Source organism: Protopterus annectens, chromosome 5.part0, assembly GCF_019279795.1.
Source record: "Protopterus annectens isolate FY-2018-M chromosome 5.part0, PAN1.0, whole genome shotgun sequence".
Classification (NCBI taxonomy): domain Eukaryota; kingdom Metazoa; phylum Chordata; order Ceratodontiformes; family Protopteridae; genus Protopterus; species Protopterus annectens.
In genome coordinates, this window is record NC_056735.1 from 862,502,634 (window position 1) to 862,524,820 (window position 22,187).

General features: G+C 38.7%; 1 protein-coding gene across 3 annotated transcripts in view; it reads right to left on the reverse strand.

Moving 5' to 3' along the window:
• Positions 1-22,187, reverse strand: part of ARHGEF7 (Rho guanine nucleotide exchange factor 7) — a 2,881,265-nt gene that overhangs the window by 2,764,358 nt on the left and 94,720 nt on the right. For all 3 annotated transcript variants that reach the window (XM_044072654.1, XM_044072651.1, XM_044072652.1), the window contains exon 2: positions 16,273-16,356. In XM_044072654.1, the coding sequence (XP_043928589.1) occupies positions 16,273-16,356 (84 nt within the window). The remainder of the gene's footprint in view (positions 1-16,272; positions 16,357-22,187) is intronic.

The following is a 22,187-nucleotide window of genomic DNA, read 5'->3' on the forward strand; positions in this document are numbered from 1 at the left end:
TGGAAGTACCTTTTCACTCAATTCATTTTGATCACAAAATGTTTCCTGTTAAATGAAAGTAAACATTTTCTGCACGGTCTCTTTTTGAAGAAAATTTTGACACCTCTTTTTTTTTTTCTTCTGCAGAATTTTGATGGGGTTGGACTGGACATCCGAGAGGGAATGGGATTGTGCAGAATCTAGACTTAAGTATCCTTATCCACTTGTCCCATGTGATGGTAATCCACATGGACAAATGCAGGGACAGGCAACCCTGAACTGTCTCCACTGTGGGACAGCTGAGCAAGATTTCAGGGAGTAGACTGTTGGCTCCCAAAGGGAAGATCACAGTACCCCTTAGTTGCTTTACCAACGGGCCATTAGCAAAGAAACATCAACAACATTCTTAAGACTTGCCATACCCATGCCAGCATTTTCAAGAACCTCTGTGGGAACTGCATAATAATTATCTTTGGAAAGTCCCTCTGAAACTTATCCTGGATAATAGTGGAAAGGCATACATGGACATTATCATCCAATGGAATAAAAAGGCATCAGTTTTCCTGACCTGCTTGTAAGGAGTCCTGGAACAGATTTTTGCCAGTTGTCTGTTTGGAATGGAGACAAAAAAAGTCTACTTGAGGGGCTTCCACAGCTGGATGTAATCCTGGAAGTCCCCCAATTCAATTTCCATTTTGAGGGTCAGTCCTGGTCCGGCTCAGCTTGCCTGTCATAATGTTTTACTCCAACAGAATGTAAGATGCCTACAGAGTGAGACTGCAGAACTGATATATCCTAGGCACCATGATTAACCTGCACAAAGGGTAAAAATCTAGACCCCCCCCCCCGCTTACTCAAGTACTACATTACTGTGGTAGTGTCTGTTATCACTCTTAGTGGCCCTGGTGACCACATATGGCAGTTACAAATGCACTGAACTAACATCACTTTTACATGTTTTCGCCTGTACGTTTTGTTCCAAAGACCCTATAATCTTTATCCCACACAAAGTCTGAGACATCTGTTACAGACTGTGTCAGAGCTGGAAGGTGGAATGGGAGAACTGGATTCAGATAAAACTGGTCTCTCCACCAACACAGTTCCCTTTTTACAAATCCCAAAACTGGAGTCTTCTGAAATGTCACTGTGTGTTGATGTTGGGACCATACAGATTTTAGGTACCACTTGATTACTCTCATGTGGATTCTGGCTAGAGAAATCATGAGAATCTTAGATATCATGGATCCTAGTATCCTGATAAATTCCCTTACTGAAATCATGGACCAAGTGGAAAAATCTCAGGAATTTAGATACAGACCTACTTGAAGTAAGGTACCTAGGAGACACCTCAGGAAAACAATCCAATCCTGTGGGAAGCACTGTGAAGGAGCTCTCTCACCCAAGTGGCACACTTGGGAAAACACTCTGCCAAGATAAGCAAGTCATATAAATATGGAAATATGTGAATACCCTGCAGTCTAGAACAAGCTATCACTGGAGCAAGACACGTTGGCAATACCCTTAGAGCAGCGGATCTCCCAAACGATAATGCAGAGAACTAATTGCATAATCTACATAGAGAAAACCTTAAAAAATGAAACCTTGTGCGAAATTAATAGAATAAAGCACCATTTAAATCTAATCTAGTGCTTCCAAAACAGTGAATGGGGGATGTAAATGGTAAAAGGCTGTGAAGAGATAACATTTTGAACTTTAGGACTTAGCAAACTGGTTGAAAAAGGAAAAATCTAGGACGGGTCTCCACGTGGTTTCTTTCTTTGGTACCACAAACATTACTGAGTAAAAGCTTGGACGGTGCAGTGGTAGCATTTTCGCCTCACAGCAAGAGGTTCTCCGGTTCGATTCTCGGCTGGGGTGCCTTCTGTGGGGAGTCTACATGTCCTTCCTGCGTTCGTGTGGGTTTCCTCCCACTTTACAAAGACATGCATCTGGAGCCTTTCTCCCCAGGCCACGCTGAAAATTGGCTTTGTTCCAAGTCGGACTTTCCCAGTTAACAAATGTAAAATAAAATAAAAAATAAATAAATACCTTTCCCTGACAGAGAAAGGGGAAGAGGTTCTAGGACCTTGACTCAGCAGATGCTGAATGCCAGAAGGTGAAAAAATGAAGTTTGATCTGGAGAATGCAGAAGAATCTCCTGAAAAGGAGCTAGCAACTCCCACTGCCATCTACACCCCAGACATATATCTGTTGACAAAGATAGACATGGAGATTAGATTTAGGGGAGGGGTTAAAGGCTTGCCTGGGTGGAAAGGGGTTGGGTTACAATTCAAAGAAAGTTATTTAGACTAGCTTTACCGTCCTGGTTTCAGGGGCTCTCTCCTTCTTTTTTGAAGTCTCCTTGCCATTGTTTTTGAAGGGATGTGTGTCTGTTTTGCTTTTTATAAGAAGATTTTGATGTAGGTATGAAACCTTAAAATGTGAAGGAAGGCAAGGTGAAAAATCTGAGTCATCCCTTGAATCAGTTTCCCTCTCTCACCATACCTTTTCAAGAACCCAGCAGCAGATGGTCCAAAGACAACATCAGTATCGAGACGAGAATTCAAACTTTCAGCTTTAACTCCTTCAGGCAAATCTTGAGAACAGAACCCTGCAAACCTCCACATAACAATTCTAGTAACTGCTGCTCTGAAAGAGGCATTGGCTGAGTCATAAGTAAATTCAAAGAATGAATGTCTGATTACTTTAAAAAAACAAACAATCAATCAGTGTATTCAGAAATGATTTTCCATCAGTAGGAAAAGTGGTTATAATGTTCTAAATACTGTTTACTATACAAGTTGTTTACAATTATGTTCTAGTAATACAAATATATTGTTTCTTATGTTATGCTTGTTCATCTATGTTGGAGCGTTTCTCCCTGGGCCTCCACTGAAAACGGACATATATCCAGTTGGACTAGCCCGTTCAACAAATGTAAAACAAAAAATAAATATTCTCAAATAAATCAAGAAGAAACTTTAACATGTGAGCTTGGCAATTAAGAATCTCAAAAACAAGTGTGGCATAGATGTACACTTTTCTCCAAAATCTAATAAAGGCTTTCCTGTTCTTATCAAAGGGAGAAGGATCAATGCTGACCAAATGTACAGCTGCAGATGGATTTGGAAAAGAAAATCATTGCAGGGTCAGACCTGGCATTAGAAAATAAAAACGACTGAGGAATTTTTGTACAATCTGTCTTTTAAGGGCTGCAGGCTGGAAATTAGGCATGTTATAGGCCACAATAAAATCATCCTCCAAAGATGGGAGAACAGGATTAGGCTGAGGAAATTCCAGTTGTACTAGACCACACTTTTTTCAAAAAAACTGGGATGATATGTTCCCAATGAAACAGATAGTTTAATCCTAGACTAGGTTTGAGAAAAAGAACATTCTTCCAAGGGGCCGTCAAAAGAAATAGTCTCCTCAGAATTAGAATGATTTACCTGAGAAAAGAAAGTTGTTCCCTCATAATCAATTCCCTGTTCATCACACCGGGAATCTTCAGAAAATGAATTCCTTTTTGTTTTATCAGAAAGTTCAGAATAAGAAGCATTAACAGTCTGTGCTAAGCTCTGAGCTAAGCCCAATAAATTATTCCTGTCTAAAGTTAACAGAGACAGGAAAATATAAAGTTCTGCTTCTTTTAACTAAAAGCTCCATGGGAATAGATGGAAGCCTGTCAGCATCATCACCAAGGAAGCAGGCATCCCAGTCCAGCTGCATAGAGAAGCATTCTCACCAGAAACCAACAAGAGTGTTTTTTCCATGCCCTCTAAGGACTCATCAACGGCAGTGGAGGACATGTCCAACCTTTGGTTCATAGTGGCTGAAGGGACTACACCAAATGAAACCAAGGAAGAGGACATTTAGTTTATGGAATCAGAAATGGTCACAGCAGAGTCAATCATCTGTGACTGAGGAAAATTGGAAACCTAGTTAGAAAGTTCCTTTGTTGTGGCTGGAGGAAGGAAAGAAGAACTGAAGAACCAGCAAGTTGTTCCACAGTAAAGCAGAGAAGGAAGCCTGAAGTCCAGATACATTTTTACTGACTACTACTGTCAGTTGTAAGTATCAAAAAAGTAGTGTTTTCAACACAAAAACATGTGACAAGCACAAAATACATTTACCCCAGCCACTAAACACAACTCTGTAAAGGTTTTCTCAAAAAAAGTTACAGAAAAAGTTAAGTTTATCTAGTTTTACACTAAAAGAAAGACTACAATCCTTGCAAGGCAGTACAAGAAAAAAATACATTGTTAACATAGCACAAACAATTTCACTTAAATATGCAAATATTGTTTTAGTTACAACATAAATTGTGGAAGGCTTTTACCCCCTGAAGGCAACTTATCTGCCCAGGAATGGAAAAATGATAGTGGACTGTCAATTATTGTAAGCCCACAAGAGGGTCAGCAGCAAGGAAGTTCAGAAAGGCTTGGCAACCAGACCACTGATTTTCTACAGCTCTACTTGAACTGTCAACTGTCTGGGTGAGTGGAAGGTGTCCTGAAGTTTTGGCAGTTTGCTAGCTGTTATATCCTATGCAAGACACAGCATGTATAGCTAAAGCTACTCTAGCAGATTAAATGATAAACATCTAATTTTGTTTAATGCTCCATTACCAGCAATTATGAGCAGGGACCAGTATTATATTCACTATTATATATTAGGCATTGCAAGAAAAGTCAAAACTGAAGAGTTGAGTAGACCAACTCAGTGTTCAGAATTTCTCTAACTTCTGAAGTCAATGATCAAAGAAATGGAATCAATAAAATTAAGATTTCACTTAAAAAAAAAATAATAATCAGGAACTGGCCTAAACTCTTTCAATAGTTGCTCAGATTTATTTAAATCTTTATCAGCTCCATTTTTCTAGACTTAACTTTACTTTTAATTAGTCAACCTATTGAATTTTACATATGGGGAGATGAAAAAAAATATGTTAGTATATCGTTCAATATCATTTTGTTTCTTTTGCATGCTTCTTTATTTTGGATTGTTTGTTAATTTGTCGTTTGATTATAGAATTGGATAAAGATTCTATTTTCCCCTTTATTTTAATGAATTGCTTATGTTTTGGCTGTAAAAAGGGACATCTAGTCAACGAATATGTTCAACTAATAAATATACAAAAAAAATGCATGGGTAGGTTAGCAATTCAATAAAATGGCTGATATCTAGGACTGAAGGTAAAAGCTTTTTTAAGCCCCTATCTGACAACATATCCACAGAGTGGTTAGTTTTGTCAACCAGATCTCTCTGGAAGTGAAGTTTATGGTCCTTGATGAAATACAGAGGATGTGAAACACACTTCTCCAGTCTGTCCATCACATAAGAATCCTTGTCAGGTGGATGAACAGATGGGATCTGCAGAGTTGGGGTCTTCTTCAGAACCACTGCTTTAATCACGGACTCCATTTGAGACATTTGCAAACAACAAATTCAGTCCTTAGGAGACTGAATGTTCCCATCGGGCATCTTCCAGGAAGGGCCACCATATTAGAGCCTTCCCCATCCTGTCTTTCCCACCATTAGAGCCATCTTAACTGCTGGAGGGAACCTACTCAGTTGGAAGACCAGAACGCCCCCTGCAAGATGTTCTTGGAAAGAAGGCTGTTCAGGGGAACATATTGTCTTTACAGTTATCACTTCTAATATTTACCCATACTTGGGGGTCATCCGTCAGTGATGGGGGATATCAATGCCCTCATCAAAACTTGGGGTTGGACACTTCTGGGGAGAGTCTAAATGCTTCTGAATTTGGCCTTTATTCTCGACCATCAGGATAAGGACAGACATTACTGCCATGGTTAGGGCTTACCAAAGGAACTCATCCTTTAAGCCAACTGGGTTTGATCTCAGAATCAAAATAAAAGACCCCAAGACCAACAAAGATGGCCTCACCCCAACCACCAAAGCCGATGAACCATTCAACCCTGGTCTACAAAGTGGGCATCAATGCAAAGGCTGATCTTGGTGATACTATGATAGTATGGCTGGCTCCAAAGGGATCAGGACCAACACTGAGCTTGAGAAAAAATCGAGATTCTGCTCCAAGGCTGAAGTTCCCCTTACAGCAAAAGCAGTGACAGATTGGAATGCCAGTGCTGGTAAGGTTGACATTGAAAGCTGTGGTCTCAAAATATGGAGCTATAGTTAGTACCAATGTTAATGACTGTAGGTCAACTGATGATGTAAGAGAACCTCTGACAATGAGAACTACAATCTTGTACAGAAGGGGTTCTATTCACCCCAATGTTAGCAGGAAGAAAAAATCTTGTCCGCAAGCACTTCATCTCCACAAAGGCCTGCCAAATCGTATTACAATCTAATTACACAGAAATGTAATATTTTGGGCACAGACAAAATTATACAATGTCACTGCCAAATTTTCCTCTGGTGATCTAACAGACTAAAGTTTGGCTTTTAAACGTTTAGCTGTATTTTTTGTGTGCCCACTTTAAGATGCCAAACCATATACATTTTTTTATAGTCACTGCAATCACTTGCTTTGTATTGTTTCCACTGTTCATGCAAGATAGCATGAAAGAAGGTACATCCAGCCTCTTTTAAATTCAGATAAGAGTATTGCAGTATATGGATAGGTGTTTTTTTTTTTTTTTTACTCTAGGCTTGGTTGATGCCACCAGTTCTACATGGCCTCATTCAAGATATTTATACCTCCTATATATCCAGTTAATGCATTGATTTGGCTTCTATTTGTTTACTTTCATACAGAATAAATACAGGTTTCTTTAAACAGATGTAAACATCATTGCACAGTTTATTACAGAAAGAACGCAACGACATACCACGGATCCACCCTAAAAGATGGTGCAGTATCACCCTAAATTCCTCAAACCCCTTTTCATACTAGCTCTAGCCAACAAAATAGCAACTCGCAACTCACTCAAACTGCCAAGACAGTAACAATAACTATTAAAAACTAAATGCATAGGTTCATAGGTAGGTACTAGGCTATCTGCTCGAAGGCCTTTATAAGCCTAGCCGGAATGTGTTGGCTTTCGCCACCCCCTTAGATTAGTTCCCTGTGCCTCTGTCCAGCAGAGCCACTGAAGTGATCCCTGGGGTAAACTTTGTTTCCCATCCACTCGTCAAGGTTTCTCTTGAAGAGTATTAGCGAGGAGCTTTGCCTAATGTAGGCTGGAATCTTGTTCCAGAGCATGGTAAGTCTCTGGAGCAGGAATCTGTCCCTCCAGCACATCCTATTTATTGTTGTGGTGAGGTTTAGATCCCTGGAGCGTGTGGCTCGAGGGGATATGGTTTTCTTTAAAGTGGAGCATGTCCATCAGTTCTGGGTTAGACTTGGCCTTGTATGTCAGGCAGAGATCACCTCTGAGTAGGTGGTATGCAACCGAGTACAGATGGAGTTTCTTCAGTCGAGCTGCATAGGGCATCTGCTTGAGGCCAGTGATCCTCTTGGTGAGGTACGTCTGTGGTCTTTCCAGTTTTTGCAGGGGTCTTGTAAGGTACATCCCAAATGGGGCATTGTACTCTAAGATGGGTCTGATGAGTGATGCGTAGAGGGGCGCAATGAACTCTTTCGATCTGGATGCAAACCCTTTTGTGATTAGGTGGGCCACATAGAAGGATTTTCTAACCATTTTGGCAATGTGATTATCAAAGGAGAGGTTACTATCTACTTAGGTCCCCAGATCCCTTATTATGTCTTCCATATTTAGGGGGCTACCACCTATGTGATAGTTTGTGGGTACTTTGTTTTTTCCAAAGGGGATGACTATGCATTTTTTGGCATTTAGCTTGAGGCCATGGTTTTGACACAAGGTATCTGTTTCAGTGAGACCCTTTTGGAGGATGTCTGTGTCAGCCGGAGAGTCAATTATAGCCCCTAGTTTGCAGTCGTCTGCGAACTTGGTCAGCCATATTCCTCCTGTGCTTGCCTGTACCTCTGAGAAGTATATGCTGAACAGGAGGGGTCCTAGGACTGAGCCCTGGGGAACGCCACTTGTAACCAGTTTAGAGTCAGACCTAGCTCCCGCAACTCTTACCATGTGGGTTCTGTCTGTGAGCCAGTTGGCAACCCATCTCGTGAGGTAGGGGTTTATGTTCAGGCTGGTGAGCTTGTCACCTGAGTGGGGAATGGTGCTGAAGGCCTTTGCGAGGTCTAGGTAGGCTGTGTGGACCACCTTTCCCTCGTCTATAGCCTTGGTAACTGTCTCAAAAGAAGTCCACTAGGTTTAGGAGGCATGATTTGCCCTTAAAGCCGAACTGGGTAGGGTCCAGTGTTTGGAGGTTCCCAATGTCTCTGTTAATGAGATTCATGATGATGTCCCCCATAGCTTTGCAGACCAAGCTAGTCAGGCTTATAGGGCGATAGTTCCCAGGGTCAGTTGTGGCTCCACCTTTGTGGAGCGGAATAACTGTTGCTGTGCGCCACTCTCTGGGCACATAGCCTGTGGAGAGACTGAGTTTAAATAGTGCGTTTAGGTGAGGGGTTAGTTCATCTTTGAGCTTGTGTAGGACACAGCCTGGGACACTGTCCGGTCCCACTGATGCTGTGTTTTTGGCTTTGGAGAGGGCTGTTTTAACCTGAGTGTCTGTGATTTCAGGGGCACTACATTCTTCTGGTATAGTTATGGGCCATTTTGGGGATGAGAGGGGGTGAAGTTTGCACTAAACTTGTCTGCCAGGATGTTGGTTTAGAGTTCAGTGTATTTTGTGCCATTCTGCACTAACTCCAAGCAGATCTGAGACTTGCCACTTAGATTCTTGACATAGCTAAAGAATGCCTTGTGGTTATCTTTGGAGTCCATGGCAATTTTTCTTTCGAAGCTAGCCTTGGATGATTTTATGAGGGAACATAGTTTCTTGCTGATGCTGATCAGGGATGTCTTCCCTTCTTGGGATTTTACTCTTTTCTGTACTAGTTTCCTCCTTCTATTGTATAGCTTGTTTATGGCAGGGGTCCACCAGACTGGTTTCCTTTTCTTGGAGGAGTGAGTCTTGGTTTTGTTTGGGATAGCACAATCCATGCATTCTTGTAGGTGCCCATAGAGTGCATTAGTAAAAGATTTTGCAGCTTGGACAGCATTATCCTTTAGCATGGGGGCTTTGACACTTCCCTCCTCGTCTTAAGTACTGTGAAGTTTCCTTTTGAAAAGTCTTTCACGGTGGTTTCTTTGACCGGGGGTGGTGGCGGAATGTGGATATCCAGAGTGATTAGTTTATGGTCAGATATAACCAACGAGGGGTTGACGTCCGGTGTGGAACACCGGTCGCCCATGTTGGTAATGACCAGGTCCAATATGTTGTCACCTCTGGTGGGGGTGTTGACCAGTTGATCCAGGGCATTAAATTCTAGAAAATGTTGGGCAAGGGAGTTTGTACTTGAGTAGTTCTCCCAATTAATGTTTGGGTAATTGAAATCACCCAATATCGGGGTGTTTGGTAGGACCTTTATGTTTCCCAGTATTTCCAGGAGTGGGGGGTCCTGGGACATGGTGGGTGATCTGTAGCAAGCTATAATTTGAATAGCAGTTTTGCCCATTGTTAGTTGCATGTGGATGATCTCTGAAGCATCGTGCTGTACCAGTAACCTGGAGGTGTGGGTATCCTTGATGAATATGGATACTCCCCCACCTTTCGTATTTCGGTCCGGGTTTTGTGGCCGAAATGAATGGTACGACTTGTAGCCTGGTAGTGCTGGGGTGCTCTCTGGAGCCTTAAACCAGGTTTCTGTTACTGCACATATATCAATTTTCTCCATACTGAGGAGTGCCTCGAGTGCGTGCATTTTGAGGTTTAGACTTCTGGCATTGAGTAGCATTACCCTCAGTTTTTTGTTACTTGTGCTATTTACAGCGGTGGGTTTGTCTTTTGAGCCTTGCCTAAAAAAGGCACTATGTGGGTGGCAAGAGCCTTGGCCAGTATTCGAAAGCCTATGGGTGACAGGTGCAAGCCGTCTCTAGTGAAGCAGCATGGCTTGTCGATCATGTCATCCCAGGCTGACAGACACTGGATTCCCTTTGAATGACACCAGAAGCTTAGCCAATTGTTGAAATTGATAATTTTTTCTCTATACCGTGGTATAATTCTTGGTGAGGGCAGGATGTTACTCAGGGTCAGTGTCATACCGGCCTGGGCTACATGATCAGAGAGCTCCTCCAAGTCTCTTTTCATGTAGTCCAGAGAGGTACGGCTCAGGCCATTCACACCAACATGGACAATAACATATTTGTACTTGTTCTGGAGTGACCTGAGTGCTTGTGTAATGTGGCAGACCCTGGTACCCGACAGGCAGCTAACAGTAACCTTCTCCTTGCTCAGCCTAGTGAGTGGGACGTCAGTGTGCCTGACTATAGAGTCACCTATTACTAGTGTGTTGGGCATGTTATTTTGCCTTAAGGACTGTGATTGTGTGGCACACTGGTTTTGTGAAGTATGTGTTTCATGGTTTGTGTTGTGGGGTGGAGGCTGCTTGGATGTCTGCTTTGGAGGTCTCTGTTGATTTTGTAGATTTTTATTTAGAGCCTCCGAGTATGTTTTCATGTATTTATGTGAGTTTTTTGCCGGTGCTAGTTTCATAGGTCTATGTGAGACTGGTGGTGTGATGCAAGTAATTCCCTTCTCCTCTTGACTGCCTGGTCCAGTCTTGGGTTGAGAGAGCTTAGCCTCCAATTTGGATATATAATTGCATCTCTCGCATGTATTAGTGTTTGGTGGAAGGAGGAGAGGGTTGTCTGTGTACATGAGGCAATTGCAGGGATTAACACGTCCAAACAGAAAAGCAAGAGGGACTGAAGTCTATGAGAATGGTACCAAAGTGTCGTGGACAGAAAAATCTAAAACAAGTGAACAGGCTGACCTGGAAATTAATGAAAACAATACTGGAATGATAAAAAACTCAACAAATAATGTGTACCATCTAATTTATTTTATTGCATTACTTATATGTTGTCTTTTGTTACAGTTTTTCTCCTCAGACCTCTTCTAAAAACGTTTTGTGACGAGTCGTACTTTGAGTAGACGAATGCAAATAAAATGACAATTTCACCTGGAAATTCAGAATCACTATAAAAAAGTACAGTTGTGTACACTTACCATAAATGTAGATGTTCGAGTGTATTCACTGTTGCAGTCATCACACTTGGGTTATCTGCCTGCAGGTAGTGAAACATGAAGAACATCTAAGGAGTAGCCAGGGACTGTTTACAAATGCAATCATCTTTAACACTGGCAAAAAGTGCCCGCAAAAAAGGAAAACCCCAACTTATAAAGTATTATGGCTAAGGGGGAGGCGCATGGAAACCTTGGAAAGTTTTGATTGCCAGGATAATTCTTGCCAACCTTAGTCCACATGGTGATGAATATGGAACTGCCAATCCACTAATTCCTGCCACTCAGCAGGCTTCTCCAGTGTCCAGGCCAAATTCGCAAGCTTGAGACTTCTGGTTCACAGTCAGTGCCCCATCTCTATGCACTAGAAATCTACCCTTTGTAGATTTCATTGAATTACCTGATCTTGTTAATAATCACTTTATGCTTCTGGGAAGGCCATATAATTCTACTACCCTTTTTGACAAACAGTTCAGCAACTCTCTAAATAAGCACCCCCTCTTTCACATCCTTACAGTTTCCCCTCACATCTCACATTTTATTTTCTCCCTGCTACAGCCCCATCTCATCTTTTATTTTCTCCCTCCTACACCCCCATCTCTAACTACCTCATACCTTCACTACTACTGCTTTACTTCACTATCACTTTAACCCCTTCATCTAACACCAGCAGCATATAAGTGCGACACTACAAAATTCTACTTTCTCTACAGATCTACATGCTCATTAATGTTTGCACCTTCCTAAGTACCACAGGCTAGTATCAACTTATTGTATTATTATTTCCTTATTCATCATGGCTACTTGTCTTTTACAATACTTTTTTATGTATTATTTCTCTCTCTTGTTTTTTTTTTTTTTTTGTATATAGTGTTTTTCTGTATGGAGCGTTTCTCCCTGGGCCTCCGCTGACAAAGGGCACCTGTCCAGTCACACATACCCCGGTAAACAAATGTCAAAATAATAAATAAAAAATATAATGACTTGTATACAACAATATACATTCAGAAGCTGTGCTTGTTTTGTCACCAAATTTAGACACATACAAAGAGGATATGTGGACTCCTCACAATACTGAGATCATCACACACAACAGCAACACTGTAGCTCTGAAGTAAAAACAAACTAAAATGCATAGCACCACCATCCAAAAGACTGCAAATAAAGATAGGAGCAGAACTGCCATATGTACAGTTCAATAAAAATGGTGTCCAGCTTAAAATTCATCTCGTTAAAAACTGTACACAGATCAAAATACCACTGTTTTCTTGATTAGTGTTAAAAATCTCATTAGCTTTTCAAAAGGAAATTCTTTGCTTGAGGAACGGCTTTAACTAGAGGTTTACAAGACATCATCTGCTTTTATAAGTGCATACATTTTAACAAAATAAATTTGGCACTGGCATTACTAGTACTTTTTATTTTACAAAAGTGACAGATTGTTGTATTGAGCACAAAAAACTTAAAAAAGTGAAGGATGACATTTACCTAAAAATCAACAGCAGCCAATCATAATTAAATAAAATTAATTAAAAAATACAACACCATTGTATGTACATTTTGTCTTGTTTTAAACAATATACCCACAAACATACTGTCAAGTACTGGCAGATAAATGCTACACACTTAAAAATAAACGTTTAATTCTTGACATGTGCAATGCCCAAATAAAACAAAAGCAGATACACTTCTCAAAATCTACTAAAGAAAAACTACACTTCTAAAACGTGAAATATACTTGGATTTAACTCATTACATCCTAGTGACGCCTCCAGGCACATCTGCAGTTACCTCCTACTGCTCTTCTAGGCGTCAAATATTGCTTGTTCATATTTGCCTTAATACTTCCAAAACCATGCTACATACAAGGCATTTTAATATTTTATCTTGAAGTATACATGATGGCAAATACAGTTGTATTGATATTTGACCTATATCAGTGAGTATTTGTTAGACCTGTAAGGAGATAACTTCATTTTTTAAAGGGTCTAGCCACACCTACTAGGAGTTAAAGGTACACACTCAAAAGAGCTGTACAATCATCTGCATTGAATTTAAATGCAAAACCATGTTTACATTTCCAGTCATATTTACTATACAACAACATGTTGTTCAAAACAGTGAGTCATGCGGCCTAATAAAGGAAAATTGTTTCTATTCATTCGTGGTCAATATGCTAAAACAGCACACTTTAGAAATCAATCCAAAAAGCAAATACAGTACTCTTTAGCTAGACCAAAGCATATCCACCAATAACCACAAATGAAGGTAAAACCTATAAACCAGTTCAAGTGTATCTCTAAAAGAAAAAGTGTACTTATCTCACAGCAAGCTGGAATTTAGTGATCAAGAATTTTGCAGATACAGACATAGAAGGAAAGAGAAACAGTCGGTCTAAACTTGTCAGAATGCAATAGAAATAGCAATTAGGGTTTCAGTTAATGGTATGGATACTTTCAGAAAAAAAATGAATAAATCTAATTATGTGTTACCAGAAAATTTAGTCAGCTGGCTGAACTCCAAGAAAATTAAAGATGAACATGCTAAGTGAAGGTGTAGCTGAAATGCAATGTTTTCAAAACATGCAACAACTATGTATGGTTTTATCTGCTACATAAAAAGCAAAGTCTGTCACAAGAGAGGCAAATTACTGCATGGCATACATAAATACAGTTGAAAATCTATCAAGACAACACAGAGCTACATCATATATACATTCCAATTGAATTTTAGTATTACTAAGGGCAAAATAAAGCTATGGACAATTTATAATAAATGGAGAGTTAAATACCAGATAATATTACAAAAATGCAACTATTTGTTATTATGACAAGCAATACAGTTATCATGAAAGACAAAAACATGAAAATAATCCACCAAGTTTGGATGCTGTAATGTGCCATGTCTGGTGATACAAATCACAATATTAAACAGCTCCGAAAAGAAGGTCAGAAAATGGCAGAAATTAAGCAAAGGGCAAGTCAAAATTTATAAAAAATCAGAAGAAACTCTGAAGGTCTTAAAATTCTGAGGCAAAATGGCATTTTTGTTGAGATATTGTGAGACATTTTTATTACCTATAGAAACTGTTACTGACATACTAACTCACTCAGGCCTTCCTTACCTATTGGACATGCAACTGTCATAACAGTACTCTCCTATCATTCAGTAAACCTGGTTTACATCATTCCCAAGCATTCTTTCATCACTTTTGTACAAGCTATTCCTAACAAAGTCTACCTGATGTACATGACACTGTTAGGATGTGAGAATGTATACTGCTAAAGACTCCCACATCTTGTTTTATAGTTTTCAACACTCACTGAGTGTACTTGTTTCCCCTGAGCCTGAGGTACTCACAATATTCTATTATGTTCTGCTTTCATTTCTTTCCAATAAATTACAGACATCATTATGCCCACTAGAAAGTATCAACCATGTCCGTCACATAAATCAGGTATCCAGAATTGCAAAACAATACACAGCAGTGTCCATCAGTAAACCATGAAGCCAATGGAAGCAAACCTTGACCAGCTCACATCTGAAGCACTGATGAAATAACTACAAACTGGTTCTAGAGTACCACACATTCTTACAGGAAGGCTCTGAAGAAAATAATGTTTGAGAAACTGCTTCAGGAAGGTTTTTTTAACTGCATATACATACTGCTAACTCAATATTCTCTGGACATCTAAATTCATAATCCAGACTCTTAGTATCTTTCTCAGATTGCCAGCCTGATTTTAATTCAGATGATATGAATACCACACAATCCCTTTCATGATCAGCTGCCACAACCACCTCACCCAAAAGAACCACACATTCCACACTTCTTGACCTGGAGTTCTGCTTCACATACATAAACACACCAAAATTAACCTGTGCTTCTCTGCAGATAATTATTTGGTCTATTAGAAACAATACCAAGTTAGTATGCAACAGTCTGAGCAGCACACACTATAGAAAGTAAAGGAGAATCCAATTTCAGCAAACCATGCTGTAACTTAGTGGCAAGTATACTTAGAAAACAAGAAAACCCAGAGCTCTGGAAACTCAGTCTCCAGTTAAGAAATGTATATGCTGTGTCACTCTAAAAATGCTATGGCTCCTACTGCAAATATAATATTGACAGAAACTAAGACAACACTTAGAAAATTTTGAAAATGATAAGAGACTACTCTGCTTTTACAACTGCTGTACTTGTATTCTTGTGCAAAAAAGTGTTAAGAATGTTCATGATATGAAAGTAAGGATTCAGAAAGTTTGACATTAAGAAATGTAACTTAGCACTGGTAACTCTGATTTTCTATTTTTAAGCAGACAATTTACATTATACTATTCAGAAAATTACATATTGTTACACGTAACTACTCTTTTCCAAAAAAAGAATATTGTTACACTTAATTATTCTTTTCCAAAGGAAAGAGATGGGAGATCCATAAAGGTAAACATAAGGTGTACACATAGGTAACTTTTCTGAATTCAAGAACAGACCTACCACAATGCTTTTGCCGTCTATCCATTCAGAAAAGTTACTCAAAGTATTCACTCAGTGTACTATTTGTGGTAACCTTTATGATTCCCCCAAATTTCTCGTGTACACTAAAATGAGGTGGAATGTAATACTGCAAATAGTGTACTAGCTTAAACCATGTCTGACATAACGAATATCAAAACATTCAGCATATCATGTCTACTGACAATGACATCAGATATTAACAATGTAAGCACGCTACTACCTTTAGACAGAACCAAAGCTGATAGAGCTGCATGGACCAGCCCACCTACATGATAAACAAACCAAACAAATAAACGATCTATTCATAACAGTATCCAATCACAAGTATACTAAACCATTTTTTCCCAAATTGTGTACATAAATGCAGAACAAGATTCTCATTGCAAATAGTCATGCTGTTATGGTTAAATTGTTACTTTACAGAACTACAACAAACAAATAAGGTACTTCACAAACAGCATAGGAGGCCTGTTGTATTATTAGATAATTATCCTGAATTTACAAAGTTTCTGCAAGATACAAACCAGAACTGTATAAATATATATAGCCTGCATATGGGTCACACAACTCCCCCCAAAATCAACAAGGCTCTTTTAGAACAGACAATGTAAAATATGAACCACAAAAACAAAGCAACATGACAGAAGTGGAAATCTGATGAAAAAACTTACTTCTATTCTGAGGGTGGCACAACCTTTCAGAAATTCCCTGATGTTGCACAAACACTCGATGTCGTTTCTGGGTTCGGGGTACACCTGAAGGAGAAGGCAAATATTAACTGTTTGCAGCGACTAAAAAGTTGTTTTAGTTAAGATAAAGATAAAACAGCAAACATGCAAGTTTTCACAACATCCCCTTCTCTTTTTTTCTTTGGAAGATATTTTCCACCGGGAAGTGGACACACATGCAGGAAATGACGTAAGATGTTAACCCCCTCCCCCCAAAAAAACTATACACACAGACTTCTACCCCACAGTAACATTACTTCGTAGGAAGCTTGGTTGGTGAAGGGAGAGTGTTTGCATGTTATTTGCACTTTCTTTCTATGAGCAGTGTAAACGAGTAACGAGGTTAAAAGCATTGTTAAGGCATACACTGCGGAACATTATTTAAGACCATAATTCAATCCTTTCAAAATTGTTGTCTGTCGCTAAACCCCAAACACACCATCCTGGAAAAGCTGCTTCTAAGTCTATATAACGATTTGTTTAACAAATCGTTGTGTATTCTTTTGTAAAGCATTACAGTTACCTTAAGTCTATGTTCACACAGAGTTCACTTCAGTGTAAAACTGCTTCCCCTTTAGGAAAAATGTAAGGGAGCGGAAAACACATGAGCGTTTAAACATATACGTTCTACAGTAACTTTTAAGTTACGTTTCGTTTTGCAGCACTAATAGACTGTATTTGGCCAACGTTTTGTAAGTCGCTAACAAAGTTTTTAACGGCGTATCTCTGCAAAGGATGAACTTTTTCGATAAATAATCCAGATCCGTAACCCCCTCCTGTCGTAATACCTCTCAACTGTCCCCGATTTTGACTAAAATTTTAGCTCTGTCCCTCAACACCGGTACAGAGACCTATTAGCATGCAGTCATAATGCCATAATTTAAAGCCAAAAAGCAAGTAAACATAAAGCAATCAAAATACGGGAGAATTCCGGTAAAATATACAAAAGAGACAAGGAACCCGGGAAAAGGGTGGGTAGTAGAAGAATTCTTAAATAGCCACACATTTACTTACACACACACATATGTGTAGGGTTACCACCTTTTCAAATGCTCAGTACAAAAGGATAGAACTTCACCTTTTTGCCAAAATAAAAGCTTATTTGTGTAGCATTTGAGTTGTGTATGTTACTTCACATAACATTTAGGTGTTTCAGATAAAAAAATAACTGTTTTATGAAACTATGAAAGAAAACTTAGGAAATATATCCGTACAAAAATCTCAGGACATCTGCCATTTTTTCAGTTTTTTTGCAGGACACAACTGCCCAGAGAGGGACTGTCCCTCTCAAAGTGGGACAGGTGGTAACCCTACATATGTGTGTGTGTGTGTGTGTGTGTGTGTGTGTGTGTGTATATATATATATATATATATATATATATATATATATATATATATATATATATCTGATGTTGCTAGATAATATTTTAAAAAAATCAGCCACTCAAACCTATAAGTGTGTAGTTAAGTCATCATAGTACTCATCTTCTGTTCCTTATATAATGTATGGACCCTGCTGACTATCACGGACATCATTATTCAAAATGTCATAGGTTATACTGCTGCAGCCACATTACGGCAATGAGTTGTACATAGTAGCTACATAACTAGTGCAGTACAACTACTGCAAAACTTCAAGCTTCTAAAGAAAAACTCCATCTCATACGTTAAAATTCTGGTCAGCTTTTACAGTCGCACATTTGCGACAACACATATTTAAATTAAAGACAACAGATAATGCAAAATCAAACAAGTCAGTAGTCCTTAGAATTTCAGTGGTATTAAAAAGACATGGCAAGATATTCACCAAATGGAAAGAATAGGATTAACCAAGAAACTGAATTGCTTCAGACATACAGCTATACAGCAAACTTTCTGTTTAAAAAGGGGGTGTACTACCACCCCAGTAAGTGCAGTGGCTGGTCGATAACTAGGTACTAAAAGAATGCAAAGTATCCATTTACTATTTTGTGTGGAACAAATTTCATAAATATTCTTGAGATAGTAGCAGCAAAACTGAAGTCGTTTAAAACTGGGAAATGAGATAAACATATCAGAACACAACCACAAACAAAAGCTGAAATACTTAACTACGGGAGTAAAAAATGAGAACAGAAACAGCCTCCTCACAAAGACACTATTACTCAAAAATAAAATATATTTTATCTTAAGGAGCTGGGAATACCTCAAGCTTTAACCACTGTTGTCTTAACTGTAATAAAAATATGGATAAAAATGTGTAACATGGAATATGTCAGATACATGAAGAATATTACCCAGAAAGAATAAAAATATAGCAAATAAATACTCAAGGTGGTATTTATAGCTCCTACCCTATAGCAAAAGATCAGTTCCCTTAAGATTCTTTCAGCTGTGCCAGTAAACAATATACTGATTCATAGTACTATTTGTGATTTTCTGTTTTTTTTTTTAAGTGGGTGAAATTTCAGCTAGTTGAAGATAACTGAGGTAATGTTATAAGACCCAGTCTTTCTTCCTACTTTTTCATGAAGCAAGAGGAAAGGATCTATCATTTAAACCAAAAAAAACCTGTAACTGTCTTATTTTTCTATTTTCAATGTTTTGGGGCATTCTGATGTTTAAATTAATTGCGTCCAGTTCTTGACTCGTAGGGTATTTTCTAAAACATTGTATAAATATTGTAGAATATTTTAACGATTCAAATAATGTCTACATATAATCACCTTTTTTTTTTTTTTTTTTACAAGAGAAAGAAATGAAAATTCATATGCTTATCTATCTTTTTTGTGTCACTCTATCTAGCAAAGTGGTATAACAGTACTTTATGTGCTAACTTCTGCATTTAGTTTCACAGGGTTATAGTAGGGGTATGATTTATACATTAATTAATTGGACCAGCACACCTAGAAATCAGAGATAAGATTTACATATAAAACTGTACTCCTGGCATTACTGGGGTGGCAGAATTTTTTTGTGTGGTTTCCACATATATCCTCTTTTTAAATTACTCAACTTTTAAAATGATACCTAGACAGGGCTTCACTAACGAGGTACTGCACCTGTAACTTTAAGAGGTATTATAAGTACTATATATTACTTGCAGGTAGACAAAACCAAGGCATTTTCTTATTATTCATACCAAACTAGTTACAGCAGACTGCTTAATCTATTGCTTACAAACAGCACTGAAAAAGAAACATCCCCACAGTGAATAAATATGTGTACATCATAAGTGACTTATTTTATCATCCACGAAAGAGACAGGTAAACAAGCCTTTGTAATATGTACTTTCTTTTTATGTGTTTAAGAGAAACTGCCTTTCAGGCATATTTTAAAAATCTATTTTAGACCTTTAGCATGATAACTCTTCTTGTGAAGGCACCTTTAACAGTAAACGGAATGTCTTTAACACTGTTAAAGCTAAAATATTAATTGTTTTAAACACTTTTTTTGTCATATAAAAAATCAAAGAGCTTTGCAATTCTTTGGAAATCTTATCCGAATTATTAACATTTGATTGTTCAAAATACTACTCTATTTTGCAATCTAAAATTAAGGGAAAAAAAAGCATTACTATATCAGTCTTTACAAAGATATTGAAATGAAACCAACTTTCAAACACATTTTTTATGTAATGATAAGGCAGGTAAGCCAGCAGCTAATTGGCTTAGGAAATACTATTCACCTAATGTCATCCAGCCATCTTCAAAACATGTTTTCGAAGTTTTTTGTAAGGTCATCTTTTTTCTACAGTCGACTGTTCTTTCTACCACCAAATTGTTGGTAGTGGGAGAAGTTTCAGCAATTGTAAAGTTAGTGTAATTTTCCTTTAGAGATTTTTAGGTATATAGACACACACACACATACATAGGAACACTTCGAATAGTCAGACGTTCATAATATAATAGTCAAACGTTCATAATATTGAACATCTATAATGTCAGCAGAAATGATTGAATAAGCATATGATTACAGAATGCCATCATTGTAGGAGGTTGGAGTTCAGTAGGGAGTGGGAATTTGCCCTTTCTCTGACATATACAATTAGCAAGGGGTGTGTGTGTGTGTGGGGGGGGGGGGGGACAGTGTTTTTTTTTGAGATTTTGAGTTTCAGACCTTTGGGATCAATCTTTTGATGTTCAAGTTTGTGTTACCTTGACATTTCTGGAGTACACTCATGTATGAGTGTGTGTGTGTGTGTGTGTGTGTGTGTGTGTGTGTGTGTGTGTGTGTGTTCAGAACAGTGGCAGAGTGGATAGTGTTGTGTCACCTCACAGCAAGAGTTCCCTGGTTGTAATTATATATACTACTAGCATAGTAGAACACTTGGCTAATAATTCAAGCGGCTATTTTAAGCCTAGCCAAGTTCCCCAAAATAAAATTTGATAGGTAATATTTCTCAAAGTTTTGTGGAAGGTGTATCTTCTTAGCTGGACAAACAATTAGAAGCTTCTTCTCTCTAGTAGAGATATGGGTGGCAAAGGGTATATTTACTGTTTGCCATCCACTGGTCCAGGTTCTGCTTGAATAAATACATGAAAGAACTCTGATTCACATGGATAGGAAGTCTATTGCAGAGGAGGAGGAGCATCTGAGACACATACCTGTCCCTCCAGCATGAACTATTATTTTTGCTCACAAGGTTTAGGTCTCTAGATTGGGTGTTTCTGATGCCAGTTGTTTTCCTACTGCTAGATCTGAGGAAGCTTTGTAAGTTAGGCATAAGTGATTTCTCTGCAGCTTGCAGGGAACTGAATACAGGGACACTGATTTCACATGGTCAACGAAGGACTTGTTTTCTACCTGTTGTATTCTTTTTATGAGAAATCTCTGTGTACTCTCCAATTGCTACATATGCCTGGTGAGGTACATACCTAAGAGGGTGTTTTATACAATGACAGGTCTTATGAGGGCAGAGTACAACGGGATGATGAGTTCTATTCTATGGATCCAGATGCCATACCTTTACTTATAAGTTTTGCAACATAGAATGATTTCCACACCACAGTAGAAACATGTTGGCCAAACAGCAAATCTCTACATGTGTTTCCAAGTCCCTCAGTACAGAATTTACTCTCAGGGTTGTATTATCGATGTGGTAGTTTGCAGGGACGGCTAACTTGCTGAAAAATGAACTTTTTAGCACCAAGTTTTCAACCATGACACTTGCAGCAATTACTAGTCTATGTCAGGATCTCTTAGAGGATATTAATACCTTTGAGGGAATCAAGAACTGCTCCCAACTTCCAATTGTCTGCAAACTTGGTCAGCCAGAGGCTCCTGACATTAGTCTTGACTTCAGAGAAAGTAGATGCGAAACAGCAGTGGCCTGAGAACTGAGCCCTGGAGGAACCCATTAGCAGCCAGCCTATATCGAGAGGTAGATTCCCCTATTCTAATTTCTTGTGTACCATCAGTGAGCCAGCTGGGTATCCAGCAGGTGATGTATGGGTTAATACCTAATTTAGCAAGCTTGTTAACAATGCCCAAGTGGGGTACTGTGTCAAATGTCTTGGCCAGGTTGAGGTAGGCGGTATGTCCTGAAATCCCCTATTTATGGCCATTATCTGAAAACGCATGTGGGACCACGAAGAACTACAGGCGAGAAGTACCTCCAGTAGCCAGTGTAGGTCAACTACTAAGGCATTCTAAAAAACAAACTGTAATCAAGTTTAAATAAATACTGGAGAGCATACCGCCAGGGTCAACAGCTGTGAATCTTTTTTCTACTACCTAAATTTATTAAAGCCCCATTCCATCTTTAGACATATCTAACCTAAATATATAAGCACACGCCTCCATTTTTATTTCTAAGTAGTATGGTAGCTCCTACAATTCAAAAGTTAATTCTGGCTAATCTGTAAGGGGCATTTGT